The following is a 23336-nucleotide window of genomic DNA, read 5'->3' on the forward strand; positions in this document are numbered from 1 at the left end:
TTGGGACAGAGAGAGACAGAGCATGAACGGGGGAGGGGCAGAGAGAGAGGGAGACACAGAATCGGAAACAGGCTCCAGGCTCCGAGCCATCAGCCCAGAGCCTGACGCGGGGCTCGAACTCACGGACCGCGAGATCGTGACCTGGCTGAAGTCGGACGCTTAACCGACTGCGCCACCCAGGCGCCCCAATGTGTATCTATTTTTGAGGCAGAGAGAGAGCATGAACAGGGGAGGGTCAGAGAGAGAGGGAGACACAGAATCTGAAACAGGCTCCCGGCTCTGAGCTGTCAGCACAGAGCCCCGTGTGGAGCTCGAACTCACGGACCGTGATTTCATGACCTGAGCCGAAGTCGGACGCTTAACTGACTAAGCCACCCAGGTGCTCCCAAAATGTTTTTTTTTTTTTTTTTTAAAGATGTTAATAAGAGGGTAAACTGGGGTGGGGTAAAGGGGTATGTATGGGAAAATTTTATACTTTTCTTTCATTTTCTTAAACTCAAAACTCTTAAAAAAAAGTTTTTATTTATTTGAATAACCTCTACCCCAACGTGGGGCTTAACGTTATGACCTTGAGATCAAGAGCCGAATCTCCACCAACGGAGGCAGCCAGATGTCCCAACCCAAAACTGCTCTTAAAAATAAAGCCTAGGGGCACCTGAGTGGCTCAGTCAGTTGAACAACTGACTCTTGATCTTGGCTTAGGTCATGGTTTCATGGTTTGTGAGTTTGAGCCTTGCGTCAGCTCTGCACTGACAATGGGAAGTCGGCTTGGGATTCTCTTCCTCCCTCTCTATCCCTTTCCATCATGCTCTTTCTCTCGCTCTCAAAATAAATAAACTTGAAAGAAAGGAAGCCCAGTAGAGGCACCTGCCTAGTTCAGTCAGTATAGCTTGCTACTCTTGATCTTGGGGTTGTAGGTTTGAGCCCCACATTGGGTCTACACCCAATTACTTAAAATCTTAAAAAAAAAATAAAGGCCATTAATTTAAAAAAAAAATCATAAGCAACTAAAGTAGAAAAGAAGGGGCTCCTGGGTGGCTCAGTTGGTTGAGCATCTGACTCTTGATTTCAGCTCAGGTCAAGGTCTCGTGGTTCGTGGGTTTAAGCCCCTCACTGGGCCTGTGCTGAGAGTGTGGAGACTGCTTGGGATTCCCTGTCTCCCTCTTTCCCTGCCTCATTCTCTGTCTCTCAAAAATAAACATTAAAAAAATAAAATAAAATTGAAAAAAAAATTTCTAGGTCAAGTCCTAGCCCCCCCATATTTGATGATTTTTGTTTTCCTTCTGGGGGAAAGAGATGGAAATAACCCAGGGCGAGACTAAACCTATAGACCAATGTGGGGAGAACTGGCATCCTAACATATTAAATCCTCCAATCCATGAACATAGTATATTTCTCCAGTGAGACAAGTGTTGGCATCCTCTCAGCAGTCGGTTTTGTAGTTGTCAGAATAAAGGTCTTAGGTCCTTTGTTAAATTTATCCTTAAGTATTTTATGGTTTTTATGTTATTGTAAGAGAAGTTATTTTTAAATTTCATGTCCTAACTTCTTGTCTTTACAGTATAAAATACAATTATTTTTGTATATTAGACTTGTATCCAGTGAACTTGCTATATTTATTATTCGTTCTAGAATTTCTGTTCCATTTTTTTATCGTTTTATTTTTCCACTAAGATTTCTTTCTAGACATATACTTTTTTTATGTTTATTTTTGAGAGAGAGCACACACTAGTTGGGAGGGACAGAGAGAAAGGAAGACAGAGGATCTAAAGCAGGGTTCGAACTGTCTACATGGAGTCCTATATATGGGTCATTTTGGTGTTGGTCTTAGGTTACTGCCTTTTTTCTTGAGAATGGGTCATATTTTCCTATTTGTTTCCATTTTGAGTAGTGTTAGAGTATATCCTGGATACACTGTAGAAACTCTGGAGTCTGTTATGTTCCTTTGAAGAGTATTGATTTTTTTTTCCCCCTAAACAACCCATTAACTTGGTTAAACTCAAACTGTAATCTCTGTAAAACTCCCTCCTATGAAATTTGTACCGCACATTTCAGTTCACAGTTTTTTAGGTTTAGCTGGGCTTCCTGGAGTGTATCCCATGCAGATGTGGTTCAGGGTCAGCTAGATATTTGAGCAGAGTTTTTATAAAAATATTTGGAGTGCCCTCACCCTGGATTTCCAGTATTTATACCTTACTTTCCTATTGTTCTGGTGCTTCAAGCTAGGAAGACTGGATTTTTCCCCTGGTGTTTTTAGCTGCCCCTCTGGCTAGGACTAGAACCTACCCCCAGGCTGTACAAATGAGAAACCACCCACTGCCTTTCTTTTTTATTGTCAATTTCCCTCCAGTTTCTGCGTGGTTTGGTTCACTTTCCAGTGTCTTTGGGTAATGTTTTCTGTCTTATCCAGAGTTTATAATTGGTATCTGTGGTAGGGGTTGGAATCTGAAACCAAGTGTGTCTGAATCCAAGTGTTTAAAACGTTTATTTATTTTTTGAGAGAGCGGGGGTGGGGGCAGAGGGGGGGGGGACACAGAAACCGAAGCAGGCTCCAGGCTGTCAGCACAGAGCCCAATGTGGGGCTTGTACTCACCAACCAACCATGAGATCATGACCTGAGTTGAAGTCAGACGCTTAACCGGCTGAGCCACCCAGGTTCCCTGTCTGAATCCAAGCTTTTAATTATGGTAACATACTGCCCCCTAGTGGCTTCAAGTGGAGAACTGGTTTATGAGAGTAGGGCAAATTTGTGGATCTCTGGGGGAGCTACATGTTTGAAAACTTTTTTTTTAAATCAAAATAATACAGCAACAAATTACTTGTATGGGACAGCTCATTACGAAAGATTTCCTGCACCTTGTCACCCTTTGTGCCTCTCCCCAGGTTTTTTTTTTGTCTTTTTGCACATTTTATTTTTAAATTTTGGCAGTATACTCATAGGATACAAAATTCTAAATGTACAAGATGTTACATGCTAAAAATGAGTCTTTCTTCCACCAAGTTCGCCTCCTTACAGGCAGCCAGTGTTTCTTTCCAGGGAGAATTTACATAGATTTAGGCAAATATGTACAAACTGTTTTTCTTTTTAATAGAAAGAAGGGCAGATGACTAACAATGTTTTTTACCTTTCTTGTTCCACTTAAACAGTTTTTTGAATCAGAACGCTCCGATCTTAAGTTTTTATAATTTATTTTTTATTGAGGTAATTCAGAATATATTTTGAAGACCATTTCAGTTCAGTCCACGAAGATTTAACCAGTTCTCCACTGACCAACATTTAGGCTGTTTTCAGTTTGTTTGTTTTAAATTTTATTTATTTATTATTTATTTATTTATTTATTTAATTTATTTATTTATTATTGAGAGAGAGAGACACAGAGCATGAGCAGTGGAGGGGCACAGAGAGAGAGAGACACAGAATCTGAAGCCGGCTTCAGGTTCTGAGCTGTCAGCACAGAGCCTGACGTGGGGCTCGAACTCACCACAAACTGTGAGATCATGACCTGAGCCGAAGTCGGTCACTCAGCCGACTGAGCCACCCAGGTTCCCCTTAAGATTTATTTACTTAGGTAATCTCTACACCCAGTGTGGAGCTGGAACTCACGACCCGAAGATCAAGAGTCCTGTGCTCTTCTGACTGAGCCGGCCAGGCACCCTGTACTGGGAACATTCTAGTTTGGGTTTTCTTTTCCTTTTCTTTCTCTTTCTTTCTTTCTTTCTTTCTTTCTTTCTTTCTTTCTTTCTTCTTTCTTTCATTTTTGGGGGGGGGGGGCAAAGAGGGGACAGAGGATCTGATGTGGGCTCTGCGCCAACAGAAGAGAGTCCAATGCAGGCTTCAAACTCACGAACCAAACCATGAGATGGTGACCTGAACTGAACTGGGATGCTTAACTGACGGGCTGCCCCCTAGTTCACGTTTTTTTGAGCATGTTTGTGCCTCTGTGGGGTGTATGGGTCAGTGGAGATTGTGGGATCGTGGAGTTGGCATCTTTAGCTCTTACTAGATATTGCCAAATTATCGCTGTTTCCTTGCCTACCAGTGTGGTAAAAAAAAAAAAAAAAAAAGTTCGTTTCTGGGGCGCCTGGGGGGCTCAGATTTCAGCTCAGGTCATGATCTCGTGGTTCACAAGTTCGAGCCCCGCGTTGGGCTCTGTGCTGACAGCTCAGAGCCTGGAGCTTGCTTCGGATTCTGTGTCTCCCTCTCTCTCTCTCTCTCTCTCTGTGCCCCCCCACTCGCACTCTCTAAGATAAATAAACATTAAAAATTTTCCAATAAATTAAAAGATTTGCCTATTCTGGACTTTTTATATAAGAGGGATCATACATCATGTGACCTTTTATGGCTGGCTTTTCACTTAGCATACTGTGTTGTTGTTTTTATTTATTTAGTAATCTCTACACCCAACTTGGGGCTTGAACTCACGACCCCGAGATCAAGAGTCTCTCCCACTCCTCTGACTGAAGCCAGCCAGCTGCCCGGCGTACTGGTTTTCCAAGTTCATCCACGTTGTAGCAGGTACCGTACTTCATCATTTTTATGGCTGAATGATATTTCACTGGATGACTATACCATGTTTTGAGTATCCATTCAGCACTTGAAAGACATTTGGCTTGTTTCCACTTTTCGGCTAACACGATTAGTGCCGCTAGGATCATTCATGTGGAAGTTTTTGCACAGACAGACTTTCAGTCTCCTTGGGTTATATACCTAGGAGTGGAATATTAAGTTGATTTTTTTAAAGTTTTTTCTTTCTTTCCTTCTTTCTTTCTTTCTTCCTTTTCTTTCTTTCTTTCTTTCTTTCTTTCTTTCTTTCTTTCTTTCTTCTTTCTTCTCTTTCTTTCTTTCTTTCTTTCTTTCTTTCTTTCTTTCTTTCTTTCTCTTTCTTTCTTTTTAAGAAAGAGAGACAGCAAGAGAGAGAGGGCAAGCAGGATAGGGGCAGAGAAAGAGGGAGGAGAGAGTCCCAAGCAGGTTCTGCACTGTCAGCACAGAGCCCGACTGGGGGCTGGGGACCCACAAACTGTGAGATTACAACCTGAGCTGAAATCAAGAGCCAGATGCTTAACTGACTGAGCCACCCGGGCACCCCCCCCCCTTATTTTTTTAGTTTTTAAATTTGAATTTTAACTCCCATAAAGTCCGCTGTTTGGTTACAAATCTATGAATTCTGATGAATCAGTCATGCAACCACCCCCACAATCAAGATACAGAACAGCCCCGCTGCCCCTCCCCCAAGCCTCCTGCTATCCACTCCTTCCTAGCCCATCCCGCTCCCTCCCTGGACAACCAAGGAATTGCCCCCTGTCTATATAGTTTTCCTTTCCAGAATAAATCTCCCTGTTTAAAAGCCTGAAGAACTGCAGGTCATGGTCATGGACTCCGGTCATGGTCTCGCGGTTCGTGGGATCGAGACCCGAGTTGGGCTGTTTGCTGACAGGGTGGCGTCGGCTGGGGATTCTGTGTTCCTCTCTCTGCCCTTCCCCTGCTCTCGCTCTCAAAATAAATAAATAGACATTTAAAGATACGTACAACTAAAAGCCTTAAGAATTGCCAAGTGCCTGCCAGTGCCCTCTGCAGGCCAGCTGAGGCCGGAGCCACTGCAGGCACCCCCACCCCCCTTCCCCCCGGCCTCTTTCTTGCTCTCAACTTCCCAAGCGGCGCCTAAGGGCCCTCTGCTGAGAAAAGGCACCTCCTCCTCTCCCTTCCACTGCTGCGGCTCAAGCTGCCAGGAGGCCCTTGCTTCCGCTCCCTGTCCCCTTTGAAACCTCAAAGGAAACTACTTTCTTGGACGGACCTTGACCTGCACCCTGCCGCCTCTCCGCAAAGGGGGTCTCGAAGGGCCCGTGGATCAGGGGGATTTAGGCCCCTTGTGGAAATACAGGTGCAAGGCTGGGAATCCTGGAAGCTTTGATCGGTGGTGGCAGGGCTGGCCTGAACACGTGTGAACAAGACTGGAGTCCCTGAGGAGGCTGAGAGAAAACTGGAAGGTCCCAGGGGTGGTTGTGGGCGATTAAGAAAGGCTGAGGGGCGCCTGGGTGGCTTGGTTGGTTAAGCGTCTGGCTCTGGGTTTCGGCTCAGGTCATGATCCCACCGTTCGTGAGTTCTAGCCCCTCGTTGGGCTCTGTGCTGATGGCGGGTGCAGAGCTTGCTTGGGATTCCCTCTCTCTCTGCCCCTCCCCACCCCTCTCTCAAAATGAATACATAAACTTAAAAAAAAAAAGAAGAGGCTGATGGGGCACCTGGGTGGCCCAGTCGGTTAGGTGTCCCACTTCGGGTCAGGTCATGATCTCGCGGTTCAACAGTATGGAGCCTCCTTGGGATCCTCTCTCTCCCTCTCGCTTGGCCCCTCCCCTGCTCTCTCGCTCAAAATAATAAATAAAACTTAAAAAAAAAAACCAGGCTGAAGATTGGGGGTGTTTAGGGACCGAGGGGTGGCTTGAAATGCTCTAGGTAGAAAGGGGTTGGCTGGGAGCTCACTAAGGGGGGGGGGAAGATTCATGGGGTGACAATGTAGAGATACCTGGGGGAGGAAAAGGTACAGAGGATGGGAGGAAGGGCAGGGCTGGGGGTGGGGAGGTCTCTGGAGGCGGCTGGCTTCTAAGTGAACCTGACTTCTGCTACAGCCTTGAGCAGTGTGACTTTGGGCAAGAGCATCTTCTCAGGGTCAGTGGGCTGTTCTGTGAAATGAGTACAAGCGTCCCTCCCCCAGGACTGTGGCCCAGACGCAAGAGGACCATAGATCGACAAGCCCAGATGGCAAGGCCTGCCCTTGAATGTCAGTGGCAACTGGGCCAGTTTCCAGGTTCTGGGGTCTAGGGATCAAAGGGAGGTCCTAGAACGCTCTGGGGGGAGAAAATGCTGGGTTTGGGGGGGGCTCCCCAGGGTGCAAGGATGATACACCCCCTTCCTACGAAAACCTTCCCCTGCAGACACCAGACAGGGTCTTCACCAAAGAGCACCGAAGGGCACTTCCCGGTCCTTTGAGTCGGGTCTGGGCGTTCGATGAAAACTTTTTACAAAAGTGAAAAGGCAGAGACTGTTTGCTGAACGGAACAGCACGTGCCCTGAGATGTCATGCTGGTTGAGCCAACTAGTGTACACACGTGGAGAAAGCCCTAGAAGACAGAACCTAGGTGTCCCTCAGGGCGGGAACGTTAAGGCTTGTTGATCTTCGCTTGACTATATGCTCTACTTTGCACACTGCCCACGGGTGCTTTTATGAGTCGATGGTCATTGAAAACAAAGCTCTAGGGGCACTTGGGTGGCTCAGTCGGTTAAGCCTGCGACTTCGGCTCAGGTCATGATCTCCCGGTTCATGGGTTCGAGCCCTGGGTTTGACTCTGTGCTGACAGCTCAGAGCCTGGAGCCTGCTTCTGATTCTGTGTGTGTCTCTCTCTCTTTGCCCTGACCCCCTCACCCCGCTGTGGCACTCTCTCTCTCTCTCTCTCAAACATAAACATTAAAAACTAAATTTAAAAGGGGTGCCTGGGTGGCTCAGCTGGTTAAGCATCCGACTTTGGCTCAGGTCATGATCTCAGGGTCTGTGAGTTCGAGCCCCATGTCAGGCTCTGTGCTGACAGCTCAGAGCCTGGAGCCTGTTTCCGATTCTGTGTCTCCCTCTCTCTCTGCCCCTCCCTTGCTCATGCTCTGCCTCTCTCTGTCTCAAAAGTAAATAAAAACATAAAAAAAAAAATTAAAAAAAACCCACTAAATTTAAAAAACGGGGAGAAAAAACCCACAGAGCTCTAAGACCTGCCCCTGTGCTCCTCCGTAAGCTGACTCCAGGCAGGTGCACCAGGCCCCACCCTCGGCTCTCCACACCTGCCGGGTACCGTGCAGCCCCCGGCCTCTGGCGTCCTTGGATGAGGGTTTCTTCTTGCTTTTGGCCTTCCGGCAGTCAAGGGTCAGGGAGGAGGGCTCCTGACTGGGTGCCGGCTGCTCTCACTGCATTTTGTTTCCTTTGGGCGTCTCACCACCCTTTACCTGGGAGAGAGGCTTTCCTGGACATCTCGCGGGCTTCGAATTTGGCAGGACTCAAAAAGATGCGGCGGGATTTCTACTTAGCCTGTCAAAGCGGCGCCTGCCTACCGTGGCAGCTGGGACCTTGACCTCTGGCCGCTCTTGCCCAGTTTTAACGCAGCGCGTGTGGGCTCAGTTCAGATTTTACTCTTAATGTCAGGCCACCTTAAAGGTAATTTTAGCCCACGCCTTCACACTGGGGCACTGCAGTTGGGCTGGAGGGCGCACGCTGGAGGGCTCCCCGTGTGGCCCCAGGGCTCCCGCGAGGCCAACGAAGGCACCACAAGGGCCAGTGAGTCCAAGCCTGTTTATTTGGTCTCCTGTGCACTCAGGCCTGCATCACCGGCCTGGACTTCTCAGCCTGCAGCTTCACTCCGGAGCCCGCGAAGCCGGTGCCGCCCTGGGGAGGTGGGGACAAGGCCAAGGTGGAGGCAGGTCGGGCTGCAGGGCCCGTTGGGGGGGTATCCTAAGCCCGCAAGGTGAGGCAGGACCCCAGCTTAGGAAGGCGGGGGTGGGGCTTGGAGGAGGCAGGGCGGGGTCGGGGAGTAGGTGTGGGCGTAGGGAGAGGACGGGGGCGGGGTCCCGGAGAGGCAGGTCACCGCTCACCCGCTGCAGCACGATGATGTCCCGGTCCGTCAGCTTCTCCCCGTTCACGGGGTCTACCATGTCTTTGCGAATCAACTTCTCCACGCACTCCAGGGTGACCACGGCCCCACTTCGGTGAGAGTGAGGGTAGGAGACACCGATCAGAGAGGCCCCGCTCGGATGAGGGACAGCCACACTGCCCGACCCGGCCCGGCCCTGCAGGTCCCCAGGTCATCCTCCCCGGGGCGACTCACGAGGGCCTCAGCACAGCGCAAGGCGTGGCGTTGCTCAGGCTGTCGCGGGTCACGGCGCACACGTAGCGCTCACTGCGTGTGATGAGCCCCACGCGGTCCACGGAGCTGTCCAGCGGCGTGAAGCGCACGGGTGTCAGGTCAGACATGCGCAGCGGCTTCCCAGACATGGGGCAGGTCACGGTGCGCGACTGAGCAGGACAGGAGGGGGGGGGGTGTCGGTCAACAGGCCGGGCTGGGGCCAGGTGGAGGGAGGATGGGGGTCCCGGGCAGGGAAGGAGGCGCTGGGGACACTGGGGGACTCGGGTCCTCTGTGCCAAGTGGGCGCAGGGTGCTGGGGATGCTCACAGGCTTCTCCAGCTTGGTGGCCTTGGCCTCGGGGGTCAGCGACGGGATCCAGAAGCTGGGCAGTGCTTTGTCCTTGTCCTTGCCCGTGGGGCCTGCACTGGCCCCGGGGCGGGCATCATCTGCGGGAGGGAGAGGGGCCCGGATGCCGCACCCAGTGAGGCACCCGGGCCTGCGGGACCCGCGCTCCCCGGCAAGTCCGCTCCCCCTCACCTGGACCGGTCTCAGGGGCGGCCTTGGGCGTGAAGGGGTTGAGGGGCCGGCTCACGATGGCTGCCTCCTTCTCCAGGAAGCCCCGCACCTGGTCCTGCGCCGCCGCCCGCTGCAGCTCTTTCTGTTCCTCACGCCGGGCACCCCGCTGCTTCTCGTAGGCCTGTGGGCAGCGAGAAAGAAGTGGGCTCGGCACCTTCCCGCGCGTTGTGGCGTTTGAGGGTGGCTCTTCCCATTTCACAGGCGGGTAAACCGAGGCCTCCACAGGGGACGGTCCTGGCAGCGGCAGTTAGTAGAGGCTGGTAACTGCCTGAGTGTGAGTCTTTTTAAGTTATTTAAAGTTTATTTTGAGAGAGAGAGAGAGAGCGCGTGTGGGCGCATGCCCAGGTGGGAGAGGGAGAGAGAATCCCAAGCAGGCTGTGTACTATCGGTGAACACAGGGCTCGAACCCACGACCTGAGCCGCAGTCGGACGCTGAAGCGACAGGGTGTGAATCTTTAACCCGTGGGTCTTGTAATCTGTGGCGTGGCTCTGCTGCCTTTGCTCGTCCCTTCCCCCACTGCAGGGCACTTAGGTCATTTCCCATTTAGCTGGTTTGGGACTCAGTGGCCTCTTTGTTCCTAGGCAGCAGGGTGGTCAGCAGCTTGGCAGGGGACAGACGGCCAGAGCTTAAACCTTGCCTCCGTCACCGAGGAGCTCTGTGGCCTCCAGTAAGTGCTGTGACTCCTCCTGGCCTCAGTTTCTTCATTTGTAAAACAGGCTAACAATGGCGACTGACCGCGGAGGTTCACTGGGTTACGTGGGAGATTTTCGGCACAGAGCAAGTGCTCGATTCATGTGCCCGTGGGCCATATTATATTGACTTTACAGGGTAGGTACTGTAGATCCTGTCCTGCCCTCGAGGCGAGCTCCAGGAGGGTTAAGAAGCAATGAACGTTCACAGAACCCTAAGTGTGCAGGTGGTACGGGTGTGTGGAGACACAGGGACACAGTGCTGGGTTCTAGGACTGCCCCGGGGCACCCAGCTGCGTGAGAAGACGGAGGGGAACTGGTGCTCGGGAGGACCGCTGGCATGGTCACCCTGATGAGGGAGCACCCAGGCGGCCACTAAGCCACGCAGAGGGTATAGGCACAGGGAAAGCCACTCACTCAAGACAAAAGTCTCAACAAGAATCTAACCCTTGGGGCATTGGGTGGCTCTGTGGGTTAAGTATCTGATTTTTTTTTTTAATGTTTATTTTTGACAGAGAGAGAGAGAGAGAGAGAGAGAAAGAGAGACAGAGCATGAACAGGGGAGGGGCAGAGAGAGAGGAAGACACAGAATCTGAAGCAGGCTCCAGGCTCTGAGCTGTCAGCACAGAGCCCGATGCGGGGCTCGAACTCACAGGGCGTGAGATCATGACCTGAGCCGAAGTCGGACGCTCAACCGACTGAGCCACCCAGGCGCCCCAGTACCTGACTCTTGATTTCAGCTTGGGTCATGATCTCCCAGGTTTGGGTTCGTGAGTTCAAGCCCCACGTCAGGCTCTGCACTGATAGTGAGGAACCTGCTTGGGATTCTTTCTCCCTCTCTCTCTGCCCCTCCCCACCCCCCCCCCGATATTTCTCTCTCTAAATAAATAAATAAACTTAAAAAAAAGAAAAAAATAGGGTGTCTAGGTGGCTCCGTCGGTGAAGTGTCCAACTTTGGCTCAGGTCATAATCTCACGGCTCATGGGTTTGAGCTCCGTGTCGGGCTCTGTGCTGAGCTTGAAGCCTAGAGCCTGCTTTAGATTCTGTGTCTCCCACTCTCTCTCTCTCTGCCGCTCTCCTGCTCGTGCTCAGACTCTGCCTCTCTCTCTCAAAAATACATAAACATTAAAAACAAAAACAAAAACAAAGAATCTAACCCTCAGTGTTTCTGGAGCTCTAGGAAGCCTGGCAGGAAAAGGAGGGAGATCGACCAGCTGCGCCTCAAACACGGCGATAAACGGGGTCCCTCCTACCCACAAAATGAGTTCAGCCGTGGAAAGTGGGCATGGCTCCAAGTAAATGCCTCGAGAATTCTGATCTGTGAGCATCTCCCACACGCCCTGCAGCGCCCTCTGATTTGGTCCTGTCAGCCCATTTGAGAGGCAGTGCAACCGAGGCCCAGGGAGATGAGGTGACATCAGTCAATTTACCAAGTGTTCACAGAGAACCTAGGGCCATGGGGTGGGCAAAAGATCTGTTCCCTGCCCCTGGGGCCTGCCATCTAGTGGCGGAAGTGGGCACATGTCAGCCACAGGCTGAGTCACAACCGTAAGTGTCAAGAGGTGGGAGGGGGGGCAGGGGCAGACCCCGGAGGCCCTGGACTCGCAGGAGGTCAGAGGAGGCGATGCCTGGGAGGAAATCTGGAGAAGGAGAAGGAGCTAACCAGGAGAAGCGGGACGGGACGGTGCGCCAAGCAGAGGGAACAGCATAGGCAAAGGCTCAGAGGGAAAAGGAACTTAGACAAGAAGGTCAGAGAGGCTCTGTGAGCTCGGGATCAAAGCCGCCCTCCCGTGCCCCCATCCCCATCACCTTCATCTGCCGGGCGATCTCCTTCTTCTGGTGCAAAATGTACTCCAGGATCGCCTCACGCTCGTACAGGTAACCATCCGGGCTGTAAGGACAGGACGGGATGGGAAGCCATAGGCTCCCTGCCCTGGGCACGCACGAAGCGTCTTCCAGGCGGCAGGTCACGCGGTGCCTAGCACAGCTCTCTGAGGTGACCACGCCATTTTCACTCTCCTGGCTTTGCCTTGTAGGGAAAATCTTGTGCAATAAAGGGCTAGCTCAGCGGGCCGCGTTCTCCAAACCCTACACGTTCCAAAGGACCCGGCCCTTGAACCAGCTCCCAGGAGGGAGCCTCTGAGCCCTTGGAATGTGCTGCCTGATAAAAGTGTCTCAGTTCACCTGGTGGGGGAGGTGGCTGGGCCATGTGGTATGAGGTTAGACCTCTGGAGGGCCTGGAGACCAAAGTCACGCCATGCCTGAGTTACCAGCCTCCAGTAAAATCCCTGGACGCTGGGGCTCCCGTGAGTTTCCCCCGGTGGGCGGCGCCCATGTCTGCCTGCTGTCACATGTCGTTGTTGGGAGACTAGCGCTGTCTGTGTGACTCTATCAGGAGAGGACAACTGGAGGCTCGATCCTGGTCCCTCCTGGGCTCGGCCCCACGTGCCTTCTCCCCTGACTGACTTAATCTCCATCTTTGTACCGTAATAAGCCGTCACTGACTCTTAACCACCTTTCTGAGTTGCGAGTTCTTCCAATGAATCACTGAACCTGCAGGTGGCCTCAGGGACCCTGAGCCACGGGCTGCTCTCGTCACTATGTCTGTAAAACAGACCTGTAAAGTGAGCCCATATTTAGTCACTGGACTAAGCACCTTGTACCCGTTATCTCACCGAGGCCTCTGCCAGACCACAAGGCGGGGAATGGTAAATGCTCCACACATAAGCTATTATTATGTGCCAGGCAATGATCCAAGGGCCCTACCCTCTGTTACGGATGTAGTCTTTTCCACATCCCTGGGGAACACGTTAGGATCATGCCCATGTCTCAGATGAGCACACTGAGGCTCTTGAGGGGTTAAGGGGCTTGCCCAGGGCGCCCTGGCTGTGCAGGCGGTTCCCCACACCCCCCAGTGCAGTTCCCCAGCTCACGTGACGACGGGGTCGTGGCAGGGCTGCAGAGAGAGGCAGCAGCAGTCAAAGTCCTTGACAGCATCCCGGCTCAGTCGAATGTTCTGGGTCCCATAGCCTGAGGCCGCTGGGGACAGACAGAGGCAGAGGGATGGAGGGACAGGAGAGGTGCCCCTTGCGAAACCCCAAGAGAAAGGCACAGAGAGAACTTGCATGTGGGGGGGTGGGTGTCGGGCGGGACTCCGAGAGACAGGCAGTCAAGAGCTCGGGCTGTGTGTGTGCATTGGGGGCGGGGCATAGCCCTCAGGAAGGTGTCAATCCAGAGGGTAAGTGACAGGCTGTCACCAAAGTTGCCAGGTAGAGAGGCTCACGCCTGACTCCCCTCAGCCCAGACTCAAGGGCCTGGCCCTCTCTGGGCCTCAGTTTCTGCCTCTGGAATATGGCTACGACAGCAGCGATTCCTTCCTCAGTGGGGAGCTGGGAGTCTCAGATGAGTTCACGCCCACAAGTGCCCACTGCAGGGGCACGGGATCGCGTGGGCTGTTACTCTTAGTGTCATGACCATCGGTCGGCGGGTGGGGTGGGGGGGAAAGAGACATGCCCAGAAGACACAGCCGGAGGTGCAAAGTGAGATGGCGCCTTTGAGATACAAGTGTCCCCCCTCCCAAACCCAGTACCTGTGTCCTTCTTCTTCTCGTGGTAGGTATAGACGGCCCCTGCCGTGCAGTTCTTGCCGTGCCGGGTCATCCTGGGGGGAGGAGGAGGGGACAGTTGCAGGGCTGTGGTGGAGGGAGGCCCCAGGGAGGACAGGCCCTCGGAGCCGACCTGCCTCTGGCCTTGCCAGATGGGAAAATAGGGGGTGGGTCAGCGGAGGACAGTCTCACACGCGTCGACTGGTTAGGAAATACCCACAGACTGCAAAAAGAAAGACAGCATTTCACTTTAGAAAGTGACCTACACTCTGCTTGTGGAATCATGCATCAGAAGGCGTGCACCCTGTGAGTTACTCTGAGGCGGTAGAAGGAGGGTTCTCTGAAATCCAGAGAAGTTCTAGCAGCAGATGAGGATGCGTGGGGCTCCTTACATACAGACACGGTGAAGTGAGGGGCCTCAGAGATGTTCTGTTTGGGGCTATGTATGCATGTGTGTGCTCGGTGTATGCCTACAGGCTCACTGCAGTGGAGTGCGGTTTTGGGGGGTTCACCCCCTTCTCGCCTGGGTGGGTGAAAGCACATGTAAGCAAAGGGGAAATCTGCACCATGGTCCAATTGTTTCCAAACATGATCGATTGCGCCGGGATAAATTCCCATTTTCTTTTTCTTTTTAAGTGTATTCATTTATTTTGAGAGAGAGAGAGAAAGCATGAGTCGGGAGGGGCAGAAAGACAGAATCTCAAGCAGGCTCTGCACTGTCAGCATGGAGCCTGATGTGGGGCTCAAACTCACGAACCGTGAGCTCATGACCCGAGCCGAAGTCGGATGCTTAACTGACTGAGTCAGCTGGGTGCCCTGGAATTCACATTTTCTTTTTTTAAATTTTTTTTTTTAATGTTTATTTATTTTTGAGACAGAGAGACAGAGCATGAACAGGGGAGGAGCAGAGAGAGAGGGAGACACAGAATCTGAAACAGGCTCCAGGCTCTGAGCCGTCAGCACAGAGCCCGATGCGGGGTTCGAACTCACGGACCGTGAGATCATGACCTGAGCCGAAGTCGGACGCTTAACCGACCAAGCCACCCAGGCGCCCCTAAATTTTCAAAACAGGTGTTCTAGCGGAACTGACTGTACATGGGGCTCTGGCAAATCAACAAGAAAAAAAAACAGCCACCCTGACAGGAAAATGAGCAAAGGATGTGAAAAGGCAACTTACAGAAGCAGCTCAAAGACAAACGAGCGTATGGAGAGATAATCCAGCTCTCTTCAGGTGAAAACCACAGTGAGATAGCACTTCATACCTATCATCATCAGGCTGACAGGCGAAACTTCAAAAAGCTGGGTAAGACCAGGGCTTGGTGAGGACACATGATCGGTTTCAGGACCCTTAAGGCAATGCAGCGGGGAGAGTGGACAGGGTCAGCCTCCTGGAACACAGGCTGGTGGCACTTTAGCAAGGTAAGCATAGGTGATTCTGCACCGTGGGTGATGGGCCCCAAAGACATTCTCAGAGACACCCACAAGGAGCATGCCCAAGGATGTCCACAGCAGTGTTATTTATACCAGAGGGGAGTCAAAGGCACCTGATGTCCCTCCCTGGGAGAATGGGTGGTGACAGCCCATCCTGGAGACCACCCAGCAGTGAGATGCAATCTGCTAGATACATGCAAGGTGTCACAGGTGGATCTTAACACTGGGTATAAAAAATAAGAAAAAAAAAAGTAAGGGGCACCTGGGTAGCTCAGCCAGTTGAGCATCTGATTCTTGATTTCGGATCAGGTCATGTTCCTGGGGTCGTGGGATCGAGCCCTGAGTTGGACACTGTGCTGAGGGTAGAGCCTGCTTAAGATTCTCTTCCTCTCCCCCTCTGCCCCTCTCCCCTGTTCATGTGCACATACTCTAAAATAATAAAATACACAAAATTTAAAAAATAAAACAGAATTACTACCAATCTACGTGTGTGCAAGATAGTACATTTTATTGTTTTACTTATTTTTGAGAGAGAAAGAGAGAAAGAGGGAGCATGGGAAGGGCACAGAGAAAGGGAGAGAGAGAGAATCCAAAGCAGGCTCTGCACTGTCAGCTCGGAACTTAACATGGGGTTCAAACTCACGAACCGTGAGATCATGACCTGAACGGAAATCGAGAGTTGAATGCTTAACCACCACACTGAGCCACCCAGGCGCCCCAAGATAGTGCGTATTAAAGAATACTTACAAACAAGAGCGTGTATGTTCTGCATATCGGAGTGGTTGCCCATGTGTCGGTGGGGACTAATCAGGGGCTGGAGCTACAGGAGGGGGTTGTAGGCTATAGGGATCAAGGATTGGGCAAGATGACCTTCAGCCTGGGCTTGAGTCCAGGGTTGGCCCCGCACTGGCTGTTGTGACCCTAGGTTGGCCATTTCCTTTCTCTGAGCCTTGGTTTAATTTGGCAAAAAGTTAATCATCCCTGGGATAACCATGGGATCTCATTGCCGAGACTGGATTTCTGTGACAGCTGAATGAGTCCTGCTCAGAGCCTGGCACATAGGCGGTGTTCAGGAAATATTCTCTCTGGCTCTCTGGTTGTGAGAAAGGTCCAGAAGGCTGGGGTGGAGCCGGGGGCGGGGGGACACAGCCAAGGACTCCCAAACTGCAAAAAGTAACTTTGTCTGTATTCCCCTCTTCTGGTCGCCTTCAGACTCTTGTCTTTCACATTCAGAACTTGAACCACAAAACTCTCTCCCTCTCCGAGCTATGGATCTCGCTCTCCCCCTACTGGCGATTTCCTCTCAGAAGCTGGTTTTTGTTCTTCGGTGTATGGACATAGATCTGATGCGTGTTGACAGAGATGTATGCCCTTGTGACTGCCACCCCAGTCGAGACACAAAACATTTCACCCCAGTGGTGGCCACTGTGCTGCCTGCGACAGCTAACCTTGGTGAAACACCCCAACTTGACCCGTGGCCCTCCTCCAACTTCCCCTCACCCCCAAGCTTTTGAGCAAACATCCAGCACCTGCTGTCTCCCCTCGCTCACCTGCCAGGCACTCCTCCCCCCACCCTCTGGCTTCAGCCCCAGCCCCCCCAACTGCCACTCATGAAGGTCGCGTTGACCTCCTCATGGCCAAATTCCCTACTCTATTCTTAGTTGTCAACTGCCTTGACCCTCTGTGGGATTTGGCACACAGCTGCTTGTCTTGTGGCCAATGACAGGGGTTTCTACACTCTTTGGCTTCATGGCCATGGCCGGAGACATTTTCCCTCCAAGAGTAAAAGGAGCAACTACAGAGGCAACCTTTTTTTTTTTTTTTTAACTTGGCCAGGTGATAATGGAATAGTCCCACAGAACACTGCTAAGATCTCTGACCCCACGCCAACTCTCTGTGCCCCCATCTCATTGATTGTCCAACCTCAACCACTCTCTGAAGTCTGGCCCATGACCATTTTTCAGATGGGCAAAAGGATTCTTAGAAGTGAAGCCATTGCCTAGGGCAGCGGTTCTCAAAGTAAGGTCCGGGGATCCTAGAGGGGTTCCTAAGATACCTTCAGGGGGTCCACAAGCTATTTCCATAATAATACTAACATGTGTTTGCCTTTGTTACTCTCACTCTCTCACAAGTGCACAGTGGAGTTTTCCAGAGACAGCGTGACACGTGAGGATGTCATTGCTCCCACCGCAAACTGAATGTATGCTTCTGCATCCTTGGGTTTTAAAAATGTTTTAGGGGCACCTGGCTGGCTCAGTTGGTGGAGCATGTGACTCTTAATCTCAGGGTCCTGAATTCAAGCCCCACAGTGGGTGTGGAGCCGATTTTTAAGTAATGTTTTATTATGCTAAGAGAAAGGAAGCTGGCACAAAGGCCATGTATCGTAGGGTTCCACGTATAAGAAACGTCCAGAACAGGCAAATCCATGGAGACAGAAAGCAGAATGGTGGTTACCACAGGATGGGAGAAGGGGAAGTGAGGAGTGACTTTCTGGTTTATTTTTGGGGTGATGAAAATGTTCCAGAATGATAAGTGGTGGTGATTGCACAAAATAGTGTATATATCACTTTAAATGGATGAATTTTGTGTTATGTGAATTACTGCTCAATAAAAACCTTTTTCCTTTTTTTTTTAACGTTTATTTATTTTTGAGACAGAGAGAGACAGAGCATGAACGGGGGAGGGTCAGAGAGAGGGAGACACAGAATCCAAAACAGGCTCCAGGCTCTGAACTGTCAGCACAGAGCCCGACGCGGGGCTCGAACTCATGGACCGCGAGATCATGACCTGAGCCGAAGTCAGCCGCTTAACCGACTGAGCCACCCAGGCGCCCCAAACCTTTTTCTTTTTTAAAGTTTATTTAGACAGAGAGAGAGAAAAAGAGAGAGTGAAGAAGGGGCAGACAGAGAGGGAGAGAGAAGAATCCCAGGCAGGCTCCACACTGTCAGTACGGAGCCCGATGCGGGGCTCGAACCCATGAACCGTGAGATCATGCCCTGAGCTGAAACCAAGAGTCGGACGCTTTACCGACTGAGCCACTTAGGCGCCCATAAAAACCTTTTTTCACATCAGGTTTAATTTCTGGTACAGCAAATATGAATCGATAGAACTCACATAAACAAAAGTTCTCTGGAGTCCTGGATGACTTTTACGACACGGAGACCAAAAAGTTTAAGAGCTGCTGGCCGCGGGCTAACGGGCTGGTGGGCGGCCGTGGCAGGACCCAGCGCGGCTGTATGGTCTCCTCATTAGGGCCAAGTTCAAAACAGAGAACAGAACTACTGCCATCTGCTGTCACTAGTATTTCAGAGAAATTCCAAAATCCTATCTCCTGCTTATCATCACGCCCCACTTCCGAGGGAGGAAACAGGCTCGGGCATCCCCCAGCTGGGAAGGGGAACCCAGGCAAGCAGGCTGCGGGGCCGCCCCCTTAACCACGTGGCAACTGTCAGTCCTCCCAAGAGGGTGACAGTCTGAGGACACAGGCCAACCCATTCCCCCTCCCCCTTTTTGTTTTGTACAAAGCCTTCAAGATCTGGACTATGCTTTACTCTTTCAACACATTTCAATTCACACGCGAAACTTTCACTGGAGATACTTGACCTCTATTTAGGTTTTGTGATTTACGGCTGCCAAGGTACATTCACATACCGCCTCTGTTCCGAACATGCTTACAAGGTTTCCGATAACTCGGTCTAGTGTTGGCGTTTCTATTTAAATGAATTAAAATGAAAGAACTGAGAAACATTCAGTCCCTCAAGTCAAACTAGCCACTTAGTAAAGTGCTACACGGCCTCTAGGGCTCGAAGGGCACAGGGCACAGCGCTGCGATGGGACTTTTAAAAACCATGACCACAATACCATTAACACGCTAATGGTTCTGGCTGGCGTTCAAATTACCGACTCCCTGCCGTCTTTTTCTGCAGTTGGTTTTCTGAACTCTAAAACCAGTGGCTCTTAACCTTTTGGTGGGGTCAGGGATCCCTTTGAGAACCTAGAGAATGCCACACACCCCTCTCCCTAAAAGGTGTGTGCCAGGCCATTCCAGGGGTATGAAGGCTTCTGTGTTAAAGGAAACCAAGGAGCTAATTACACTCAAGGAAATCGCAGACTTAGGACGGGGTGTAAGCAGTACCGAGAGAGTTCGCTAAAAGCAAAAGTGAGCATCTGAGATTCTCTGTTTTTTTCAAGTTTTTATTTATTTAAGTAATCTCTACGCCCAACATGGGGCTCGAACTCACAGCCCTAAGATCAAGAATCACACACCCCTCCGACTGAGCAAGCCAGGCACCCCCAGAGATTCTCTATTAATAATGGCTGATGCAGGGGCGCCTGGGTGGCTCAGTTGGTTAAGCATCTGACTTTGGCTGCGGTTAAGATCTTGCAGTTTGTGGGTTCAAGCCCCACATCAGGCTCTGTGCTGACAGCTAAGAGTCTGGAGCCCACTTTAGATTCTGTGTCTCCCTCTCCCTCTGCCCCTCCCCTGCTTGTACTCTCTCTCTCTCAAAAATAAATAAACATTAAAAAAAAAAATTTAGGGGCGCCTGGGTGGCTCCGTTGGTTGAGCATCCAACTTCAGCTCAGGTCATGATCTCGTGGTTTGTGGGTTCGAGCCCCGCGTCAGGCTCTGTGCTGACCACTCGGAGCCTGGAGCCCGCTTCAGATTCTGTGTCTCCCTCTCTCTCTCTGCCCCTCCCCTGCTCATGCTCTGTCTCTCTGTCTCTCAATAATAAATAAACGTTAAAAAAAAAAAAAACTTTTTTTTTTTTTTTTTTTTTAAATTTAAAGGGACACATGGGTGGCTCAGTCGGTAGAGCGTCCAACTTCAAGCTCAGGTCACAATCTCACGGTTTGTGGGTTCAAGCCCCGCGTTGGGCTCTGTGCTGACAGCCCCGAGCCTGGAGCCCGCTTTGGATTCTGTGTCTCCCTCTCTCTCTGCCCCTCCCCCGCTCATGCTCTGTCTCTCTCTGTCTCTCAAAAATAAATAAATGTTAAAAAAAAAAAAAAAGAAAAGATAAATAAAAGAAGTGGAAAAGCATTTTGCATCCCCTGACAACACAGTTGACGAGGCAATGATTGTTGAGGGATGCCCTTAAGGGAAAGACTGAAGGGAACTGTATATTCGCAGGGTGCCAATACCCGTTAGCGGAAAGGATAAAAATGTAACTTTACAGTGCAGGTTTGGCTCTTCCTATCTGCATCAGTCAGCTAGGGCTGCCAGAACAAAATTCCATCTACTGGAATGTGGCTTAGACAACAGACATTTATTTGTGGAGATATTTATGGTTCTGGAGGCTGGAAGTCCAAGATCACAGTGCTAGCGTGGTCAGCTTCTGGTGAGGATTCTCTCTTCCTGGCTCCCGGATAGTGGCCGCCTTCTTGCTGTGTCCTCACAGGGCAGAGAGCGTGCCCTCTGGCATCTCCTCCTGTCCTAACAACACCAGCCCCATGCGGTAGGACTCCACTCCCATGATCTCACGTAACCTTCATTTTGTCCGTCACAGACAATCTCCGAAATAGTCATATTGCTGGCGAGGGCCTTCACCATAAGGAACGTGGCAGGGATCAACCAAAAAGGGTCAGGATAGTAAAGATTTTGGACTTTGGGGCGCCTGGGTGGCTCAGTCGGTGGAGCGTCGGACTTCAGCTCAGGTCATGATCTCACGGTTTGTGAGTTCGAGCCCGGGGTCGGGCTCTGGGCCGACGGCTTGAAGCCTGCTTCGGATCCTGTGTCTCCTTCTCTCTCTGCCCCTCCCCGACTCGTGCTCTTTGTCTCTCTCCAAAATAAATAAACATTAAAAAAAAAAAAAAAGATTTTTGACTTCGTGGCCCACTGGGCCCCTGTCACAACTACTCAGCTCGGCTCTCCTACGGCAAGAGCAGCCATGGACACCACGGACATGAACGTGCATGGCTGTGTTCCAATAAAAGTTTCCTTGTGGACACGGACATCTGAATCACATAAATTGCCATGGGTCACAAAATATCATTTCTTTTGATTTTGTCTAATTTTTAAAAAATGTTACAACCGTTCTTAGTTCGCAGGCTGTACAAACACAAGTGGGGGTTGCAAATCATATATCCAATCAAGGAATAACATCTAGAATATACGAAAGACTTATAACTCAATAATAAAAAGATGAGTGACCCAATTTAAAAATAGGCAGGGGGTGGGGTGAGGGGGCGCCTGGCTGGCTCAGACCGTAGAGCATGTGACTCTTGATCTCAGGGTTGTAAGTTTGAGCCCCGTGTTGCGTGTAGAGCAATTACTTAAAAACAAAATCTTTAAGGGGTGCCTTGGTGGCTCAGTTGGTTAAGGGTCAGACTTCGGCTCAGGTCATGATCCTGCAGTTCGTGAGTTCCGTGCTGACAGCTCAGAGCCTGGAGCCTGCTTCGGATTCTGTGTCTCCTTCTCTCTCTGCCCCTCCCTCACTCGCACTCTGTTTCTCTCTCTCTTTCTCAAAAAATAGACATTAGAAAATTATATTTAAAAAATCTTTAAAACTAAATAGGGGTGCCTGGGTGGCGCAGTCGGTTGAGCATCAGACTCTTGGTTTTCGCTCAGGTCATGATCTCATGATTCGTGAGATCGAGCCCCACAGACAGCATAGAGCCTGCCTGGGATTCTGTCTCTCCCCCTCCTCCGTTCATGGGTGCACTCTCTCTAAATAAGTAAATAAAACTTTACTTTTTATTTTATTATTTTTTTTAATGTTTATTTTTTGAGAGGAGGGGAGAGGGGCAGAGAGAGAGGAAGACACACAATCTGAAGCAGGCTCCAGGCTCTGAGCCATCAGCACAGAGCCCGACGCGGGGCTCGAACCCACAGACCGCAAGATCATGACCTGAGCTGAAGTCTGACGCGCCTTACCGACTGGACCACCCAGGCGCCCTAATAAAACTTTAAGTAATGCGATAAAAAACCACAGTGAGATACCAGTTCAAACCCACTAGGAGGATCACAACCGAAAAGTCAGATCATAACAAGTGTCGAGAAACTGGAACCCTTACACACTGAGTGGGAATGGAGGCTGGGGCAGCCACTGTGGAAAAGTCTGGCAGTTTCTCAAAAGCCTAAAGGTAGAGTTACTATTTGATTCAGCAATGCTGCTTCCGACAGAAATGAAAACACGTCCACACAAAAATTCTCACACAAATATTCTCAGCAGCGTTATCACAGAATCTGAAGCAGGTTCCAGGCTCCGATCGGTCAGCAGAGAGTCCGACAGGGGGCCTGAACTCACAAACCCCAAGATCATGACCTGAGCCAAAGTCGGATGCTCAACCGACTGAGCCACCCAAGCGCCCCATAGGCGATAGGGATTCTTACATTATTCTCTGTGAGTTTGAACATTTTCACAATAAAACGTTAAAGTAAAACCCTTCGAAGCCCAAGTTCACACTGACTCAACAGCACCATCGGGATGAGAACCCAGGTCGGCCTGACCCCAGACCTCCCCAGAGGAAAAGGTTAAAGCCTCCACCAACTCTGAGAAGGAAGGAATTGTCAAAAAAAAAAAAAAAAATGCAGAGAAGGCAGCGGCGGGCGACTGCACAATCTCCTCTGCCCTCCCGGTCACAGATGGGAAACTGAGGCCAGGAAAGGGGGTCCTTCTTCCTCAAGTCCCACTCCTTAGACCCTCCCAAGAGTCCCAGTCTCCTCCTTCCCCTGGGACCCCCGGCCCATAGCCCTCTACGGTGGAATACCGACATTTAAGAAGTGCCGGGTGGAGGCCTGGCTACCTCCCGGGGATGCCGGGAGATGTAGTTCAGCTTCAGACATGGGGCGCCTGGAGTCGTCTATTAATGATTGACAGGGAGTCGGGAATTCGAAACCCCGTCCCTGTCTCCCTCAGGACCCCAGAAGTCTAGCCCGCGGGAAAGCGATCGCAGCAACACGATCCCCCCCACCCCCTGGAACTCACCTCACAAACGACTCCTCGACCCTCCGTCGCTTCTTCAACTGTGCCCCTACACCGGAAAGGAGGGCTGTTTTCCCCTCAGCGCTACGCCCACTTCCGCCCGGAAAAAGGACCGGAAGTAGAGCTGCCCCTCGTTGCCGAGATACGTTTCTGACTTGGTAAGTCCTCCCTTCTCCTCTCGCTCCCTCCGGAAACCTGAGTAGTTACTCGAAGGTTCCGGTTGGTGCCGCTGGCACGAG

General features: G+C 51.0%; 1 protein-coding gene across 3 annotated transcripts; it reads right to left on the minus strand.

The window, feature by feature from the left end:
- Positions 1-8309: 8309 nt before the first annotated feature.
- On the minus strand, positions 8310-23204 carry LOC115502089 (nitric oxide synthase interacting protein). Of its 3 annotated transcripts, XM_030297301.2 has the most exons (10): positions 23101-23186; positions 13965-13967; positions 13730-13800; positions 13074-13179; positions 11950-12031; positions 9412-9571; positions 9202-9320; positions 8857-9044; positions 8624-8732; positions 8310-8417 (listed from the first exon to the last, which is right to left on the minus strand). In XM_030297301.2, exons 3-10 carry the CDS (start codon positions 13797-13799, stop codon positions 8346-8348), a joined length of 906 nt encoding a protein of 301 aa, XP_030153161.1. In that variant the 5' UTR covers position 13800; positions 13965-13967; positions 23101-23186; the 3' UTR covers positions 8310-8345. The 3 variants fall into 3 exon arrangements, with proteins under 3 accessions (XP_030153161.1, XP_030153159.1, XP_030153160.1); XM_030297299.2 differs by lacking the exon at positions 13965-13967 and having other exon boundaries at positions 23101-23204; XM_030297300.1 differs by lacking the exons at positions 13965-13967; positions 23101-23186 and adding an exon at positions 13878-13963.
- Positions 23205-23336: the final 132 nt, after the last annotated feature.

This window comes from Lynx canadensis, chromosome E2 (assembly GCF_007474595.2).
Source record: "Lynx canadensis isolate LIC74 chromosome E2, mLynCan4.pri.v2, whole genome shotgun sequence".
Classification (NCBI taxonomy): Eukaryota; Metazoa; Chordata; class Mammalia; order Carnivora; family Felidae; genus Lynx; species Lynx canadensis.

Coding starts and splice junctions, on each gene's coding strand:
- LOC115502089 (XM_030297299.2), bottom strand. CDS start 13,799: ATGACCCGGCACGGCAAGAACTGCACGGCAGGGGCCGTCTATACCTAC. Junction 13,180..13,729: donor CGAGAAGAAGAAGGACACAG/GTACTGGGTTTG, acceptor GTCTGTCCCCAG/CGGCCTCAGGCTATGGGACC. Junction 9,572..11,949: donor AGATCGCCCGGCAGATGAAG/GTGATGGGGATG, acceptor CGCTGCCCACAG/GCCTACGAGAAGCAGCGGGG.